At 52.5% G+C, this 18,175-nt stretch overlaps 1 protein-coding gene across 1 annotated transcript; it reads left to right on the forward strand.

Annotated features, from left to right (window-relative positions):
* Positions 1-1,319: 1,319 nt before the first annotated feature.
* On the forward strand, positions 1,320-10,600 carry LOC127036947 (maestro heat-like repeat family member 5). The gene is made up of 7 exons (XM_050928232.1): positions 1,320-1,688; positions 2,227-2,342; positions 3,794-4,101; positions 8,269-8,395; positions 9,466-9,608; positions 10,199-10,336; positions 10,462-10,600. The coding sequence occupies exons 1-7, from the start codon at positions 1,412-1,414 to the stop codon at positions 10,598-10,600; spliced, it is 1,248 nt and encodes a 415-aa protein (XP_050784189.1). The 5' UTR covers positions 1,320-1,411.
* Positions 10,601-18,175: the final 7,575 nt, after the last annotated feature.

Consider the following 18,175-nt stretch of genomic DNA (forward strand, 5'->3'; position numbering starts at 1 on the left):
TCAACAACTTCTTGAATCAGCTATTTCCACAGGATTTCGAAAGAAGATGAGTTTTTACAGAAGGTAATTCCCAGATTCTGTTCCTGCTCCTTAGATCGCACATGACAGGTTGGTGCCTCCTTCTCTTAGCCCAGGGGTGGACAACCTGTGGCTCCGGAGCCACATGCGGCTCTTCAGAGGTTACTCCGTGGCTCCTTGCATAGACGCTGACTCTGAGGCTGGAGCTACAGATGCTGACTTTCCAATATGCTGTGGGGTGCTCACTGCTCTACCCCCTGCTCTGCCCCAGCTCCTGCCACCACCCCACCCCTTCCCCCAAAGCCCCTGCCCCTTCCCCCCGAGACTGCCATGCCCTCCATCCTCCCCTCTCCCCACCACAGCCTCCTGCGCACTGCAAAACAACTGATTGCAGCGGCTGGGAGGAGTGGAGAGGGAGGGGGAGGCACTGATTGGTGGAGCTGCCCATGGGCGGGAGGTGATGGGGGTTGGGGGGGTAGCGGATGGGGGGTTGCTGACATATTACTGTGGCTCTTTGGCAATGTTCAGTGGTAAATTCTGGCTCCTTCTCAGGCTCAGGTCGGCCACCCTCGTCCCAGGGACTGGTGGGGGCCAGTGTTGCAACAGTCAGTTCTCAGCATTCCGTTTTGATTAGAATGTCGGCATCTTTCAGCTCCCTCCTGCGCCAGCCTTTCACCTTCTCTGGAGGCAGATTTCCACTGTTTTATCCCTCAGCACACGAGTGGGGGTGAATTTCCATGGCTATCACCTAAAGGAAAGTAGCAAAGAGTCCTGTGGCACCTTATAGACTAACAGACGTTTTGGAGCATGAGCTTTCGTGGGTGAATACCCACTTAGTCAGATGCATGTCTGGAAAGGAAAGAGAACAAAACTGGTGGAGGCATGCTTTGACTTCAGCCAGCAAGAACAGGCCTAAAGGAAAGAGAACAAAACTGGTGCAGAATTTAGTCTCATATCTCCATAAATAGTATTTCCTCTGGAGTTGCCCCAATGCACTCCTTGCCTCCCAGTTGTGAATAGAAACCTTTTGTCTCATGTAATTGATTGTCTAATCTATGTATATTGTTCATTCCCTCTGGGGCACTGGCAATTGTCTGAAGACAGGATACTGGGCTAGATGGATCTTTGGTTTGACCCAGGATGGGCGGTCTTGTGTTGCTTATGTTCTTGGTTGTAAGAACCTATCCTGGCAATTAGAGTAGCAGATGGCTTCAAAAGACCCGTCTCCTGGACCTGTGAATCCTGGACAAACTAATTCCCTTCCTTTACAGAATGACAGAAAAACCCATTTCCTCCTTCTTTCCATTCCAGGCTTCATTTCTTTTTCCAAAGACTCGCCTCTAGGGAGCACAGAGAGAACCATGTGCACAAAGTGCTTGTCCAACCTGCAGCAATGGAGGCATGCTTTGACTTCAGCCAGCAAGAACAAGCCTTGCCAGAGAAGCCCCACAGAAGGAAATGCTCATGGTCCATCCTGTCAGGCATGAAAAGACTCTGTGTCTGTAGCCAATCTGACACCTCGATGGCAGATAGGGAAGAGGAGAGAACAATTTCCTCACAAAGAAGGTGGACGCACTTGTCTCGCAAGAAGATAGCAGCTGAGAACCAGGGGGAGTCAGAGGAGGTGAAGCTGCAGGATGATACAGGAAAAGTTGAACTAGATCGTACAGGTGAGGATTCAATCCACATGGTTAGCGAGGAGCATGTGAGAAATACTCACACCAGTTACCCTACAAGCCTTATACATCAGGGCCTTCTCACGGGACAGGGATGGGTACCACAGAGTCTGGAATCCATTTAGAGCCAGAACCCCTTGGCGAGGGTGGGGGAGGTCCATCGCTGAGGTGGGGAGAGCTGAGTGTGTCAGGTCACCTCCCTCTGGGGGTCTGGCACAGCAGGGTGGGGAGTACTAACATTGACACTAACTAACATTGACACTAACACTGACAGGGCAGGTGTGCAAGGGGAGGGGATGAGTAGAATACACCACGGCAAAAAACACTGGCCCCTAGGTCAGAGGAAGCCTCGTGTGGTAAAAGCCCCCAGCGAAGAGCCATGAGATCGGAGTTCTCTGCTTAGCTCTGCCAACGACCTTCACTCTGACCCTGGGCAAGTCGCTTCAGGGCTCTGGGCCCGACTTCCATCCACTGTAAACCAGGGATACTACATGGAAAAGGGAAATGTTACAAATGTTTCTTTCTGCTCCAGGGACGAAGAAGGAGGCATCTGAGTCGCAAGGGAAGTGGGAAAAAGGGAGCCCAGAAGAGCAGGAAGAAGAGCGCACTCCCAGCCCCTCATTACCAAGCAGCTCCCATATGACCATTGTAATGACGCTTTGTCTTGTGCTAATGGAAAGCATCCCCTGCTGTGTGTATTAATATCTCCTGGAGCTGGGATCTCGGACAGGAGACCTACCTGCCCCTTGCTCAGAGAGCTGAAAAGAAACACTCTTCATGTGCGATCGGCTCCAGCCAGGCTTTACGAGTTTCTCTTGGTTGCTTGAACGAGGCCCAGCTTGACAAAGGGGTTCAGGCACCTCAAGAAGTTCAGAGGTGCTTAGTGGGATTCACAGAAGTGCCTGATTCTGATGCTCTCTCCATGGGACACAGGCAGTGGGGAAAATCCTACCAGGCCCCTCCCTGCACTTGGAGGGGTAACCCACACACCTGCTGGGTGTGGTGTTCTGGCCCGTCTAGTGGCACCAGGACCACCTAGAGACAGAGATGAAAGGAGTCTGCTCTAGAGCCTTAGCTAACAGCCAGTTGGGTTTTAACGCATGTGGTAGAGGCTCCCATACTAAGCTCCCGAGGTCCCAGGTTGGATCCACTCTGCCAACATCTGCCAGGCATCTAGATGCCTTCGTAACTCTTATGATTAGTGACAGAGCACCCTGCAGCACATACAACAGTCTGCAATTCTGGGAGCTTGTTACATGCCAGGGGGCTGGAGTATCTATGGTGTGCTCTACTGCGTCCTCAGCTGCTGGCATCCAGGACACCCGGTGCTAATCTAGCCACGCAGGCCAGCTGCAGTAACACTCTGGAGGTGCCTGAGACAACAGGGCAAAGGCCTCCAGCACCCCAGACCCTGGATTTAGGTGCTCCTGGAACCAGGCCCCCTGCAGTAACATTGTGTCCAGTGAGTTCTGACCCACGGGGGTCTGGCCCCAGACGCCCATGGTTTGGGATTCTCCCCAGCCAGGCAGACTTGCTCCTTCAGTCAAAGCTACTTTCTGTCCTGCCGGCGATTCCTGCCTCTTTTGTGGCAGCACCACATGCTGCGAGGTGGGGAAGGAAGAGGCCTTTCCATTTGGGCCATGTTCTCCGTCCTTGCCTCATAGACACTGTGGGCTGCTGGAGTTGCTGAGCCAATCTGCTCAGGCGCTCGGGGTGGGATGGGACATGGGGCAGTTTCTCCAGTGACCTCTCGGCTGCACTCAGCAAGCAACTTGAATGGGCTTTGCAGGCCAATGAGGTTTCCTCAGCAAAAGCTGGGCTTCCTGGGAGAAGGGGCTAGATAGGGGGGAAATGAGGTGGCCCTTGGGGTCCCAGTACTCGCTGAGAGGCTCCCATCTCTTCTCAGGCACAGAGGGAGGGGGAAGTGTATGAATGACTGAGGAAACCTTGGCACCTGTTGAAGTTTGTTAAGAAAAGGGCTCAGCCGCAGTCTCCACGCTCACTGGGTGCTGCCAGCCTCCCGCGGGGACACACTGTTCCAGGGCAGCTGAGCAATGGAAATACTCAGTCCCAATGGGCTTTGTCCCTGTTCATTGCAGACCCCCAGGGAGCAGCTTCCCTCAGCCCAGCTCCAAGACCCACTGATGAGAGTCCTGAAGGGTCTGACAACACCCACCCTGGAGCGATTTCAAGCCGCCGAGGAAGAGCTGAGGACCATTGTATCTCTACAGGCAGACAAGATGGAGAGAGTAAGAGACTCCCACCGTGGGGCAGGGGGATGCTGCGCAGAGAGGGGGAGGGGAGAATTTCCTCTCCTAGGAAACCGTTCTTTGGACACACGGACATGGTGCTGTGAAGGTCGGCTCTGCCCCTTTCCATTCATGGCTTGGCCACAGGGATCTGCGGCGTCAGGTGTTTGACGCGTTCTCTGCCCGCTGGAGCTCTGACACGTCCCTGAGGACAGCCCAGCCCCACTGAAGGGGAGCGATAGCCCCAGCCCTGGCAGCGCAGCACATACCTAGTCTGCCCATGGGCCTCCACATTGGGCTCCAGGAGCAGACATGGTTTCCTCAGACATACTGTGGGGCCTTGTTTTTCCACCTGAAGGATCAGGAGGAATTTGGCTTTGCACTTTTCTCTCTGTCTCTCCCAAGCTGAGATCCTGTTGCCCATCCCCACAGGATCTGAGTGCCTCCTCCGTCAATTAGATTGGCCTACGGAGGTTTCTAGCAGACTTCATGTCTACATCCCCTGGGTAGAAGGCTCTCAGGGTCATTATTCCCCCTGATTAATGAAGCTCCACCGCCTTCCTGGGAAGAAGGCATTCAACCCATTTGATACCTGAGGAAACTGAAGCCCAGAGAGCTCCTTGACTTGCCCAAGCCTGCGCAGTTATCGAGAAAGGAATCAGGGTTCACGTTCCCTAAAATCCTTTAAATGTTGCCTTCAATCACTCGGCCTGGAAATAGGTGACATTCCTGCCCTTCCCCAGATACTGCCTGTCCATGGCACTTAAGTCAGACTATTTCCCCTCCTGGGCTTTGGCTTTCCTGGAAACTCAGAGACTCATAAACAAACAGAATCCTCAGCCTGAGCTTCCTCCTCAAACCTGCCTGTTCCTGGGGTTTCCTGGAGGTCGTCCCTGTCTCTGGCCAGTTCCCTGTTTCCAGCAGGTCCCAGCGGAAAGTTAACAAACGGCCCCTCAATCAGCAGATTGATTTGTGCAGTGCTCTAACTCCTGCTAGCAGAACAGGGCAAAAGAATCCAGCCACCCGGGTTGTAGCTCCAGGAACGACGTTAGGAGTTTCAGCGCCCTAGGAGGATGGCAATTTCGGCGCGCTGCGCACTGGTCCTGCAGCTCCGGTACAGCTGCTGCAGTGGTGCCTGCGGAGGGTCTGCTGGTCTGCAGCTCCGGTGGAGCTGCCGCAGTGGTGCCTGCTGGTGGTCCACTGGAGCCGCATGAGCAGCCGACAGTCCACAGGCACCACTGCGGCAGCTCCACCGGAACCGCCTGCTGCCCCCTCCAGCAAAACAGCGCCCACCAATTATTCTGGTGCCCTAGGCAATTGCCTAGGCTGCCTAAATGGTAGCACCGGCCCTGCTCCTTGTTCAAGAAAGAAATGGTAGCTCCTGCTCCTTGTTCAAGAAAGGAAAGAGCAATGACTATTTCCTCATGGAAGAGCCCGAGGGGGCGGCTTGTCCCTTTCGGGTCTGTCTACCCTGTGCTGCAAACTCTGCAGCAGGAGCCGTAAAGCCTGGCCCTATGGACTTGGGCTCCCAGGGCTGGCACTGTGGCGCCAAACGGCAATGCAGCCTCTTCTGGGCTTGGACTGGAACTTGAGCTCTGAAGACTGGGGAGGAGGGGGCTTCACAGCCCAGGCTCCAGCCCAAGTCAGCATGTCTGCACTGCTGTTCCCAGTGCCATACCCTGAGTCTGAGGTTAGAGACCTGGCTATGAGATTTGTTACGGCAGGTTTTAAAATCCTGCAGCGTAGAGGTTCTCCTTAGGGCTGGGACCTGGAGCTGGCTAGCCCCATCCAACTAGCCCTGCCTGCCATCACTAGGATGTGCTCTGGGGTACATCAGGAGAACCAGCTGGGTCTGGAGCAGCGCTTCTCTGCCAGGGACATCCTCAGGGCCAAACAGGAGCTATTGGATGTGCCCCACACAACACATATGGGGCCCACAATGGAAACTGGGTTGAGAAGCACGGGCCTGGAGGAACTGATTGTGCTAGAAAGAGAAATAGGAAGTTGCAGAGATGGAGGAAAGGCTCCTGCAGGGAAGCTCTTGAGAGCAGAGCTGAGAGCAGTTTGCTAAGGCAGGGAAGGCCCTGGGACATCAGGGGAGTTTGGGCTGTGCCCACGGTAAGGTTTTGGGGAAGACTTTTGTGTGTTTCTGAGCTCTAAGGTGCTAAACCAGACCTCAGGAAGGCTGGGGTTCCTGGATTTGTCAAAGCCTCTTTCTTCAGATTATGGAGGAGCCAAGATGAGCAACGGAGGTGAGAGGCGGCTGGCAGGGCTTCCAGGAGGAGTTACCTGGGAGGAGGCCACTCATTGATAAATCCATCCCTCAACTTTCTGGCATTCTTCCAGGTTGGAGACGTTGTGGGACGTATCTTAATCTAGCTGGACAATGTCCGTCATCCCAGAACCAGAAAAACAGCGCTGAGAGCCACGGCCTTGCTGGCTCGTTCACACCCCCAGGAAGTGGTTCTGTGCTGTGTGGCGCACACAATCTGTCATCAGACAGGTAGGGAGCTGCTCTCTTATCACCTCAGGCCATTATTTCTTTTCCTGCTTCTACTGACAGGCCATAATCCAGGAAGGGGCCGTCAGGCTCACACAGTTAGAGGGAGATTTCTGCTGTGCAGAGAGCTGTCTATGCCCACTAAGAGGGGATGCCCAGGCCCAGCCACTGAGGAACCAACCCTCCTCCTGCATTCCCCAGGATGGAGACGTGCCACTTTTCTGGAGAATTCCAGCATTGTCCTGATTTCTATGGGTCACCCCACTTCCTCTCCCATCCAGAACAGGGCCAATCAATGATTTTGGGACTCACTCCTCATTCCTGGGTCATGAGGTCTGGCTGCTCCTTATTGCGTGAGAGAAGGTAGAGATGGAAGAGGCCCATGAGGCCCATCTGTCTGTCTCTGGGGACCAGTGCAGGATTGTTAACGTGTAGTCAGATCTCTAGTTATTCCATGGCTGAGGAAGTGGTGGAAAAATGCACTCATCCTTAAGGAGCTGCGCAGCAGAGGTAAATCTCTTCAGACAGAAAGTTCCAGCCCTTATTTTTGCCAAAAAAATCCCCCAAAAAACAAAAGAAAACAAAAAAAATTGTGGTGCAGCCTGCCTGAGTCTGCAGTCAGCTGGCAATAACAGCTCTGAGAGGGATGAGTGCCTCTTTTCATCTCAAGATGTTGTGAACCCTGAGTTCTGCTGGTTATTGCCAATCACTTTGCAGAGTCATCCAGCTGAGGAGTTTATAAAACAATCCCCATGTGACTAGGGGCCGTGAAACCCAACTGGACTCTAGCGAGAGGTCAAAACTCCAGCTTTCCTCGACATCCTATGCAATGCAGTTCTGCACTGACCATAGACAAATTTGTGTCACACTGTAGAACAAATTGAAGAGCAGCTTGAAAGAAACTGAATTTCTTGCCCAGTTCAGTTACCAGAGTAATACAGTGTTGGGTTTCACATTGATTTGAGTGTTTGATTTGTAAACCTTTCAGGTCTGAATTCCTTGAAGCAGCCTCAGTGCTTTCCGGGGTCTGTACTCAGAAGCTATAGAAACTTGGCAGCGTTGGCAAAGAATTTCAGTCAAGCTTCCTGAGGAGCTTAAATCCAGGCCATTTGCTCTTGCTTTGTCCAACCTAGTTCTCTGTGTCCCCAAGGCTTGACCACCATGTCCGACCTTCCTCATCAAACTTGGAAGTCAAATCACTGGAAGCCTTTTGGATCTGTCTGCAGTCTTCCTCTGCAGATGCCTGGGGGGACCAGCAGTACTTAGATCAGCAAGAATGGAGAGAAGAGAGGAGGAGGATTTCAGTACTAGTTTCCTTCCAGCTCTGTCACATTGGGCAATACAATCTTCCCTTCCCAGCTCCTCAACTCTCTCCTATCAGGGCATGTTCTCACTCAGTGTCTGACCCCGTCCATCACACTGCACTAGCATTGAGCTGCTGAGAGACATTTGGCCAAACGCTGGCTCAGTTACACCCTCAAATAGCCAGAGTAACTCCAATGAGGTCAGGCAAGTTCCTCGGGACTGACCCTAGTGTCTGAGAGCAAAATGTTGCACAGTCTGGTGGTCACACTGTGGTGGTCACTCTGTGGTCGGGACATGGTCACTGTCCTGGAAACAGTGGTGCTAGCTTCAGGAACAATAACCCATTAGGGGAAAGGAATAAATACAACCTTCTCTGATGGGACTTGCCCTGTCTCAGCCTCCCTGCATGTCGGTGTCTCCTCTGAGAGACGCCTTTCCTGCCCGCTTTGCAAGCCTCTCCCTGGGGAGGGCAAGAGGTGGCCAAGCAGGGAAGGTCTGACTTCTCTTTCTCAATCTGCAGATGTGCCATTGAGCTGTGGAAGGCCTTGGGTGAAGAACCACAGCTCCCCAGGGAGGTGCTGCAGCAGCTGCTGGACAAGCTCCAGCAGAGACGCCGGGAGGAGAAGAGCGGCAATGTGTCTCTGACTGTAAGTGAGATTTGAGATGTCACTCTGAGAACCCACCTCCGCAGGGAGGATGGTGCATCTGTTTGTGTGGGGGAGATTCACCCCTTCTTAGTTTCAGGCCACGGCTCCACTACACAATGAAGCTGACCTGCTATACCTCGGCACACAGACTCCACAGCAATTCCATCCCTTGTGTGTGTCCGCACTTTGCTGCTTGTGTCGCAAATGCACGTCCTCACCAGAAGCGGTCGTCTCGATTGTATGGTCAGGGTGGGGCATTGTGGGAAGGCTCCTGAAAGCCAGTTGACCTACGCGACGTTGTGTCTACACTGACACTCTATCGACCTAACCGCTTCGACCTGGACACTCTGCCACTTGTGGAGGTGGAGTTATGAATTTGGCACCAAGGGGCAGTTCTTCCGATGGAAAGGAAATTCCATAGTTAGGGTGATGCAGAGTGAGGGGCCTTGCCTTGACCTAACTCTGTAGTGCAGACCAGGCCTTGGTGTGTCCTGGCCACTTCCAATCAAACCAAAGAGGTGTTAAAAACGTCTCCCCCAGGTAAAAGTTATGGATCTGAAGTGGTTTATCTGCTAGTACCCTGGCTCTGTTGTTCTGCTCTAGGTGGCCCTTTAGTGAGCAGGTGCAGTTCGGGTGTCTCTTGGCAGTATCCAGGTTTCTGGCTCTGTAAATTGTCACTAGAAATCTTCCCAGCACAGGATCATGAGATGTCCGCCACTTTTGACTGGGCCAGAAACACTGGGGCTATGAGAATGGATCTCCTCAGGATGGTTTCAGCCCGTCCAGTCACGGCTGGAAATCCAAAGCACAGGGTCTGCACCATTATGAGAAATAATGGGGAACAACGTCATCCAGACTCTTCTGACCTTTCCGTAGGGCTCCATCCTGCTTCCGTTCCAGGAACGGGTGAAGGTTCAGGAGCCTCCAAATGTCTCCTCCCCTCTCAGGAGCCAATCCTGTTTTGTAATAGGCTGGGGAGGAAATGAGACATGACAAAAGGACAATAGCGAGTGGCAATGGGGGCAGGTGGCAGATTGGGATAGCTGAGTGAAATTCTCTCCCCACTCCAGGCAATGAGGACCATTTACGAGGTCCTTTTCCTATGGGGATACCGAGAAGTCATCCTGGAAATGTATCCCCAGATGCTCATCCTCTGCGTGAGTCACACTCACTCATCTGATGCCGTCCACAGGCCAGCTGCTTGCGCTACACGGTGAGGCAGCAGTCATGTTTGTGCAGCCGTCCACATGTGCCACATGCCAAAGTGTTGGGGCTTTTATCAGGGCCTGCTGAGCAAATCTCTGGGCCTCCGTCCCAGAACGCAGACAGAGCCACACCAGCAGCACATGGGGCCAGGCATGCAGGATGTCAGTGTCACAGGTAGACAGGAGGCAGGGGGACCAGTTCAACTGGTTCTGTGGACACAGTTCGGGGCCTCCATCTACATGGCAAAAAGAGAGCGCCAGAAGACAAAGCTTTGCTCGCCTACACCAAGAAAGGATCTGGCCCCACATGCCTGCTTGAGTCCTGTTACCTGCCACAGTAAAGAATCAAGTAGTCAACCTCATTGAGTGATGACACCAACCACCTTAAAAAGCTACAGTGTCACTAAGTGGTTACAAACTCAATGAACCTGCAGTGTCCACAGGGCCCATTGGGCAGGGAAGCACCATGAGATCATACTGGATCTATCCTCGGGGAGGTTAGCTCCTGTTGACCGTGCTGTGTGTGCCAGGGCTTGTGCAGATTTGCCGTGCTTGGGGCTGATCTCGTTGCCTGATTTTGGAATTTTTTTGTCATTAGCACGTCAGTTGAGGCTGTGAAGACTCTTTTTTCCATGCCTGCATACTGGAAGGAATTTGCCAGCATCGAGTTTCAGCAGGGTTGGGACATGATAGCCTCCCGCAATTACTACTCGCATGTTGTTGGCGTGATTGCAAGGTAGGAGCCCAAAGTTTCCCTATGAAATATTCCTCTGTTCCAGGCTGCCATCTCAGCCCAGCAACTAGAGAGGAACTCTCTCTCCCCTTTGATAACCACAAGGGTCTTTCTGTTCCATGTTCCAGAGCCATGATCGAGTTTGAGAACCCTCAGCTCCCTGCAATTTTCAGACAGGCCGTCACCATTGTCCAAAGGGAGGAGGAGGAGGAGGAGCAGAGAAATATCTCCATGACTTTCTGCACTGAGATGAAATTCAGTAGTTGACAGGCACGAGTGAGCTTTCTGGAGAGCAGCACAGGCCAGTAAGCTCTGGGCACACTGTCAGCAGCTTAGCAGCCTTACAGCCAGCTAGCTCCTCTCCGCACATTGATGGTTGTGGGGCATGGCACAGAGAAGGAGGGAGAGACAGGGTGAGATCGCTCCTGGTTTGGTGTGCCTAGATGGGATCATGTGACAAGAGGAGATGTTTCTCCGGTGCCCCAAGGCCATGCTTCTCTCCTCACCTTTTCCTGGGGTTCTGCTTTTCTTCTGACCCAGGGGGCGCTCCATGGCACTCAGTGGGGCCTGGAGATTCCCCTTTCCCGAGGGAGTAATTTGTGACTTGTGCATGAGTCTAACTTCTGGGAATGAACCAACTGAAAGAGCAGCACCTGGCTCCCTACACACCAGAGACTTTGTGTAAGAGTAAGTGGTCATTTGGTAAAGATGACTGTCCAGGGAACAGACCCCACAGGAAGACCTCTGCTCCTCAACCTGATGCTGACTTGGCTCTTTTCAGTTTCTCCAGAGTCCTTCCATTGACATAATACTGACAAAATCAGAGCTCCAGGCACAGCTCATGGAATGGACCCAAGATAAAAATCCTATTGTACGTCGGCTCAGTCTGCGAGGCCTTGGCAGTATTGTGCTCCAGCCAGAAAAGGTGAGAGGCATGGATTGCTTGGGGGGCCGAGAAAGCCGATGTCAATCGAATAGTTCAGAAATGAGAGCAAGATCCCTACACAAGCCTTGTTGTTTAACACACAGCACTCAAATGTTGGAGGTGCTTTACTGAGCAAATCAAGGCACAACGTGGTCCCTGCTCCCGTGAGCTGACCCATGACTGCAGATGTGATGCAATGGGGGAGGCGGGTAAGCAAAGACAAAGGTTACTGTGAGCAGCTGGCACAGAATGACAGGAGAATGACTTTGTGCCCCATTGGGGGGCTGTGCCAGCTGTGGTTTCTCATAGGTGGGAGTGGGATGGGGCAGCATATGCTCCAGGCTGTCGCCCAGCATAGTAATGAGCTGCCTTCTTCATTGCTTCAGGTGCAATCATTACGGGCCCAGCTGCCAGCGATCATGGACAAGTTCTGCGACAGGGATGGAGGGCGTGTCATGGGGGCCATGCATCAAGCTGGAGACATCATCTATCTCCTGGATGGGGAGAGGCTTGGTTCCATCTCCCAGGACATTGCAGTCAGCCTTCGCCCCTTCATTGACGACGTAAGGCTGGGAAACACAGGAGAACCCCATTCGCCCCATCCACCTATCTCTGGTGCCCTTGTCTCTCCCTCCCCATCCCCTTTCCTCCCACCCCTCAGCTCTGCCATGGAGCTTCCAAGGGGTGCCCCCGTCATGGGTGGGGAATCTCCTGCTCGGCCACTTCCCTGTCAGAGCTCCTCTTCGCAAACCTCAGCCTCAGCGCCATGCTCCCAGCCCCTGCTGCTGCCTGGCCTGGAGGAGAGGTGCCTGGCACTGGGCAGATGACCAGCTGTCTGGAGAACACCGGCCCCCAAAGAGGTGGAGATTCCCAGCAGGAAAGAAATGGGCTGGGAATGGCCCAGCTCTCAGGGGCACCGAAGAGCAAAAGAACTGCTGTGTTTTGTAGCAGCACCTCCCTGAAAAGCTCCAGCAGCTGCTCCACCCCTTCCCCAGACTGGTCTCCAGCAGCCTTCCCTCCCTCTCCGCTCATCTTCCAGGGGTCTAGGATTCTGTGCTCTCCAGACAGACACTGGGTCTAGGACACCATGGGGCTGCACTGCCCTGCACAGCGTCTCAGGCCCTGTTCTGCACAAGATGTCTATGGCGCTGGCCTGGTGGCCTCACTGCTCCCGCCAGTCAAGTCGGTTAACACGGGGGAACGGCAGCAGCGTGCGGATTAGGACTCTGTTGCGTTATGCTCTGATCCTGCCTGGCTTTAACCGGGCTTCCCCTCTCCCTGTGTGTCATTGCCAGGAGAGGGACAGTGTGCGCGCCGCTGCCATTTTACTGCTTGGCAACGTGGTGAGCAGCGTGAAGGACCCGGACAAACCCATCGTGCAGCAGGAAATGATCCACTGCTTGCTCCCGCTGCTGCTGCACCTTGAAGACCAGAATGAGAGTGTGACACTGGTAAGTGCCACGGTCATTATTTCCTTAAGCGCAAAGAGCCAGAATCCCTGGGACCCCACTCCATTAATGGCCAGAGCCTCTTGCCCAAGTAGAGTCTTCTCCTCCCTGCTTCACTCCATGCTGGAGCCTAGTGCCTCCCCCATTCTCACAGCACACAGCACAATTGGGAAGAAAAGCTTCTTCTGGGAAACAGCCTTGACCCTCTCTGGCAAAGAGAGGCCTCAATCCTTTGGGCTGCTGCCTCCAAAGGCTCACAACAAAGGCAGCAAAAGAAAAGGGAGCATAGACCTGTAAGTGCCCTTCGGGTCAGGGAGCTGATATCTGCCCACAGCCTTCTGGAAAGTGGGTGCAGCTGCTCTGACTTCTTCCCTGGAGCTCCTGAAAGACCTTCTCCAGGTCCCAGCTTCCCAGCATTCATCGGATGTTGCCCTCTTTCGTTGGGCCAACTGGGATGTGGAGGGAAGCCTGATCTGGGTGCCCCTTTGGTCTGACTCTTTGGGATCCCAAAGCTGACTCACGCTCTCATGCAGTCTCTTTGTGCCTAACGACTGAGCTGTGGAGATCTCTTATGAATCTTTCCAGGGCTGTCCATAGAGGGGCGCAGGGCCTGGGATAACACCATCTAGTCTACCCTAAGCCCCACCCCCACTCCATCCCTTCCCCAAAGCCCCACCCCACCTCTTCCTACCCCTACTCCACCCCCTGCCCCATCTCTATTCCTCCCCTTCCCTCAAGGCCCCACTCCCTCATTTGCCAAAGGATGCTGGGAGCTGGCGAGGTGGGGCATAGCATAGCAGGGCTGGGAGTACTGCTGCTGGCCCCGGCATGGCCCAGGTCCTGTGTCCCTTCAAGTGCAGGGCCCTGGGTAACTGCCCCAAACCATCCAAAGACAGGACAGCTCTGGTTCTTTCCAGCCAATTCCCTCTCCTGAGCACACTCCTGTGTACAACAAATGACAGGAATCTCTACTAGCAGGAAAAGCAGGAGAAAAAGGGATGGGGAAGGTTTCATGTCCCCCAGACTGTCCCTTTCTCAGTGAGAACCCTCTTGGTCTCACCTTCTCTTGCAGAGATGCAAACTGACGCTCTTCCGCTGCGCAGTGTTTCTCAGGTGGGCTCATTTGAAGACGCTGTTCCGCAGCATGGCCTGGGATGGCTCCACACAGCTCCTGAAGTGTGCCTGGAAGTACTTGGTAGGTCAATACCTTGTGCCTTGAGAGTGGTGAATGGGGACTTGAAGGAAACCTTTCTAACCCCACACTCTGAGTATCCATTCGCTTCTGTTGGGTGGCAGGACTTGATTCCGGGCTCTCTGCTGGTTCATTTCTGCAAGAGTTACAATCCCTTCATATTTTTGAAATTTTTCTCCACAACTCTCAGACCTGCAAACTTTTGTCTGTTAAAATGAAAGCTGAGGTTCTGGAGAACACAGTAGTAATTCCAGAGAGGCGCTGCTGTGGCGCATGGGCTCATACTGGCTGTTGTCATGCCCTGGCTCTATGCTTTGGCTTCCCTGGACTAGTCCCTGTGGGAAGAACATGTCATTTGTATATCATGCGTTTCTTCCTAGATGCAGAACAACAAGAGCCACATCCCCAAATTCCTGTTCCAGGCCTTAGAGTACCTGGAAAGCTCACAGACAACAATCAGACATTCTGCAGCCCTCTTCATTGGTAAGTAGAGGAACTTCACTTGAGCGTGTGTGTGTGTGTGTGTGTCTGTGTGTGTGTGTGAGAGAGAGAGAGAGAGAGAATTAACATGACTTCTAAGATGAAGGGAGCAATTTAGCTGCATCGACTGCACAAACTTCCCCTGCCCACAACTCCTCTTTGGCTGCGCCTAGGGGAAACCAGCATGATGTGAATTCAATCTCCTTTGGAAATCAGTCTCTCAGTGACTTCTAGGCTTCTGATGCTTTATCTAATGTGTTTGTGAACAGATGTTAGGAATGTATTTAATTTCCCAAGGGCTGTCTTGGGGGAATGGCTGCATCTTTAGCAGTTTTCAGAGAAGGATTTGAAAAGTAATGAGATTAATTGTCTGTCTAGGAAATACTATCTACCATTACTGCGACTTGTTGTCTGAAACAGTGAATGAAGATGGCATCTCCCGCCTGTATGAAGGTAAGGAAATACATCTGTATGTTAGGGCTTCTGTGGGAAGTACAGGGCTGCAGCACAGGGCCTGAACACAGCTTTGAATGTGTCCCTCTCCGTCTAAGGACAGTGTTTAAGAAGAAGGATGGTCACGGAAGCTTTCATCAAGGTGCCACAATATGTGTACGGGAGCAGGGGAATTCCATCCCTAGCTCCTAGAATAGAATAGAGTAGCCCTTAGAGCGGTGTGGGGAGACTGTCTTCATAGAGGTCAGAACATCTCTAAAGGAAGGCCTGATAGAATTGAAAAGGACTGTTGTTATTATTAAGGGTGATGATGATGCTGACGACAATTACCCTCTGTAGGGAAAGATTCATCACTTGCCCTCCCTATAATGGAGAGATTTCAGGGCAGGGAACCACTCAGAGCTAGGTTATCAGCTCATAGGAAATCCCGAGTGCACATTGGAAACATCTTTCCCTGTGACCTCTGAAGGAATGAAGGCACAGGGCCACAAAGGATTTTAGTAGATGTTAGGAGTCTAAATCCCTTTGCAGATCTGTGCGTAAATGTTGGATGATTTAACACCTCTGCTGCTGTCACTTTTCTGTTCCATCCCAAGAACAGTGGCCCCCACCTGCCTGTGTTTTAGTGTGTGGATGTGTGTGTGGACGTGTGTATGCTGGGGGAGGAGGAAGTTACGCACAGAATGGGTTTCCTCTCTGTCCAGAGCTATTTTGGGATTAGCAGAGTCGTTGTTTCTGTGCCCCCAGACTCTTGGGTAGCTAATAGCATGTGGCATTGGTCATCTGAAGGGGAGGTTTGCTAGGCACCAGTCGCATCAGCACCATGGGGCTTTCAACCCGTTTTCTCTTTCTTTCAGCTTTTCAGGAAGTGCCTTTGACAGGTGACAGGACCACAGGGCGCATCCTCAGTAGACATTACAAATGGCTGCAGAAGCTTGGAAATCTCGTGTCGGGTTCCTCATTCGACTAGGGAACCGGGACCGACACAGAAGGCCTCTTTGTCTTGCTAGGTTCGTCCAACAGCGTCTTTGGAACAGGGACTGAAGAACGAGCTGGATATTGGCAGATGACAGAAAATTATGTAGGTCAGTGAGGCGTAGAGAAGACTTTGAAGAAGTTGAAAGGGATCTAATAAATCCATGTGACTGGGCAGCACAATGGCAGATGAAAACCAGAGCTGACAAAAGCAGGGCCATACGCATGGAAAGCAGTGAGGTGAATGACTTCTACATATCACTGGTGTTGGACACCAAAGCACGGATGGTTGGGCCCAGTGGCTTGAGCAGGGTTGGTGGGGCCTAGTGGTCAGGGCGGTGGAGGTCGAGCCGAGCGTTGGAGCCGGAGTCAGGAGTCAAGAGCAGGATTGGAACAGGCTAGGAGTAGGGCCAGGGTGGGATTAACGATTCCCGGGCAATGGGAGCAGCGGGAGGCGTAGCCTACAGGCAGGAGCAGCTCCCGGGGCAGAGGTTCCCAGTGCGGTGCTCGTCGCAGAGTCGCGGCTGGGGGGGATGAGGAATGGCAGCGCATGGAGCTGCCTCACCCCACCCCAGCCAGGCAGAACCAGCCCGGCTGGAACGCAGCACACAGGGGCTTTAGTGGCTGTACCACGGGGTCCCCCTTAGCCCTACTCCTTTCATGAGTGCATCACTGCCCCACTTCTGCCCCAGCCCGACACACGGTTTATCATAGCATTCCTTCTCAGATCTGAACCTTAGAGTTCAGAAAATGAGATACTAGCACCTGAATCCTCTAAGCTTAATTACCAGCTTAGATCTCATAGCACTGCCACCACCCAAAAATATAGTCTTTTGGGGCACTCTGACCTCCCCAACCTTCCCTGGGGACCCTAAGAACCCAGATCCCTTGGGTTCTTAAAACAAGGAGAAATAAACCATTCCCGCACCTTTCCCCCTCCCTGGGCCATCCTGAGAGATATTGATCCAACCTCTTAAATCACCATACAGAGAAGCATCTCCCTTCCCTGCCACAAAGAGGGGAGGGATAGCTCAGTGGTTTGAGCATTGGCCTGCTAAACCCAGGGTTATGAGTTCAATCCTTGAGGGGGCCATTTGGGGAACTGGGGTAAAAATCTGGGGACTGGTTCTGCTTTGAGCAGGGGATTGGACTAGATGACCTTCTGAGGTTCCTTCCAATCCTAATATTCTATGAAAAAGGCAAACAGATTCAAGGAAAACAAAGAAAGATTCTATCTCTCCCCCACACCCGTCCTGGTGAGTTATCCCAATCCCCTGGAATAACACAAGGGGAAAAATCAATCAGGTTCTCTAAAAAAAGAAATCTTTTAATAAAAGTAAAGAATTATCTCTGTAACTTCAAGATGTAAATATTACAGGGTCCTATAGCTTACAGACACCAGAAAGAGACTTTCCCCCCAGTACCAATACAAATCAAACTATTCCCAGCAACTACACATATAAAAGTTAACCAGCCAGATCCACAATTGCAAATAGAGTAAAACAATCAAAAAGCCTAAACCGCCTGTTTTACTTACTATTTGAAAAGAAACTTAGAGAGCCTGTAGTAATGTCTGGTCTCTCTTAGACCCTCCGAGAGAAGAACACACAACGGGCAAAGAACACACACAAAAGCTTCCCTCCGCCCATATTTAAAAGTATCTTGTCTTCTGATTGGTCTTCTGGTCAGGTGTCCCATTCCCTGCTTGTAACCCTTTACAGGTACAAGAGACATTAACCCTTAACAATCTGTTTATGACACGGTTACAGGGCAAAACCCTGCAGCTGAGCTCTGAAATCTCTCTCACTGTAGTGAAGTTACTGCAGAGTCAGAACAACCCACCTTTGGGCTCCATGTCTGACATCTCACCCCACTGCACAGAGTCCTACATTCACAGATCTTCTCGCATGTGATTCCCTCAGTCCTCAGAGCCAGGCGGAGAGAGGAGAAATTCTCCCAGACTCCCTTTATCCATTGCCAGCCCACAGAGTAGCGGAGGTTGCGGGGGGGTTGGGTGCTCTCTTGAAGGAATGCCAGCTTTCAGGGAAGTTGCAAATGAGCATTACCAAAGTGCGGTGGTTTTGTGCCGTGGAAAACTACCCTGCCTGAAGGTTTTGTTCTTCTGATTTGTGTTTCTGCCCTTTCTCCCTCTTACAGACATCTAGAGGCTAACAGGAGCCAACTGAGCCCATCACTGATCACATCTCTTGGGAGATGCCAAAGCAGCTGTTGCATGGGAAGGAGGAGAGAGAAGAGGCAGAGCAGGATGTGCTGGGGTGCACCAGCCACACATAACCCCACAGTCTAGGCGGAGGAAGCCAAGCCCCTCCCCAGCCCTGCCGGACATGCTGCAACTGGAGCAACAGTGT

This window comes from Gopherus flavomarginatus, chromosome 18, assembly GCF_025201925.1.
Source record: "Gopherus flavomarginatus isolate rGopFla2 chromosome 18, rGopFla2.mat.asm, whole genome shotgun sequence".
Classification (NCBI taxonomy): domain Eukaryota; kingdom Metazoa; phylum Chordata; order Testudines; family Testudinidae; genus Gopherus; species Gopherus flavomarginatus.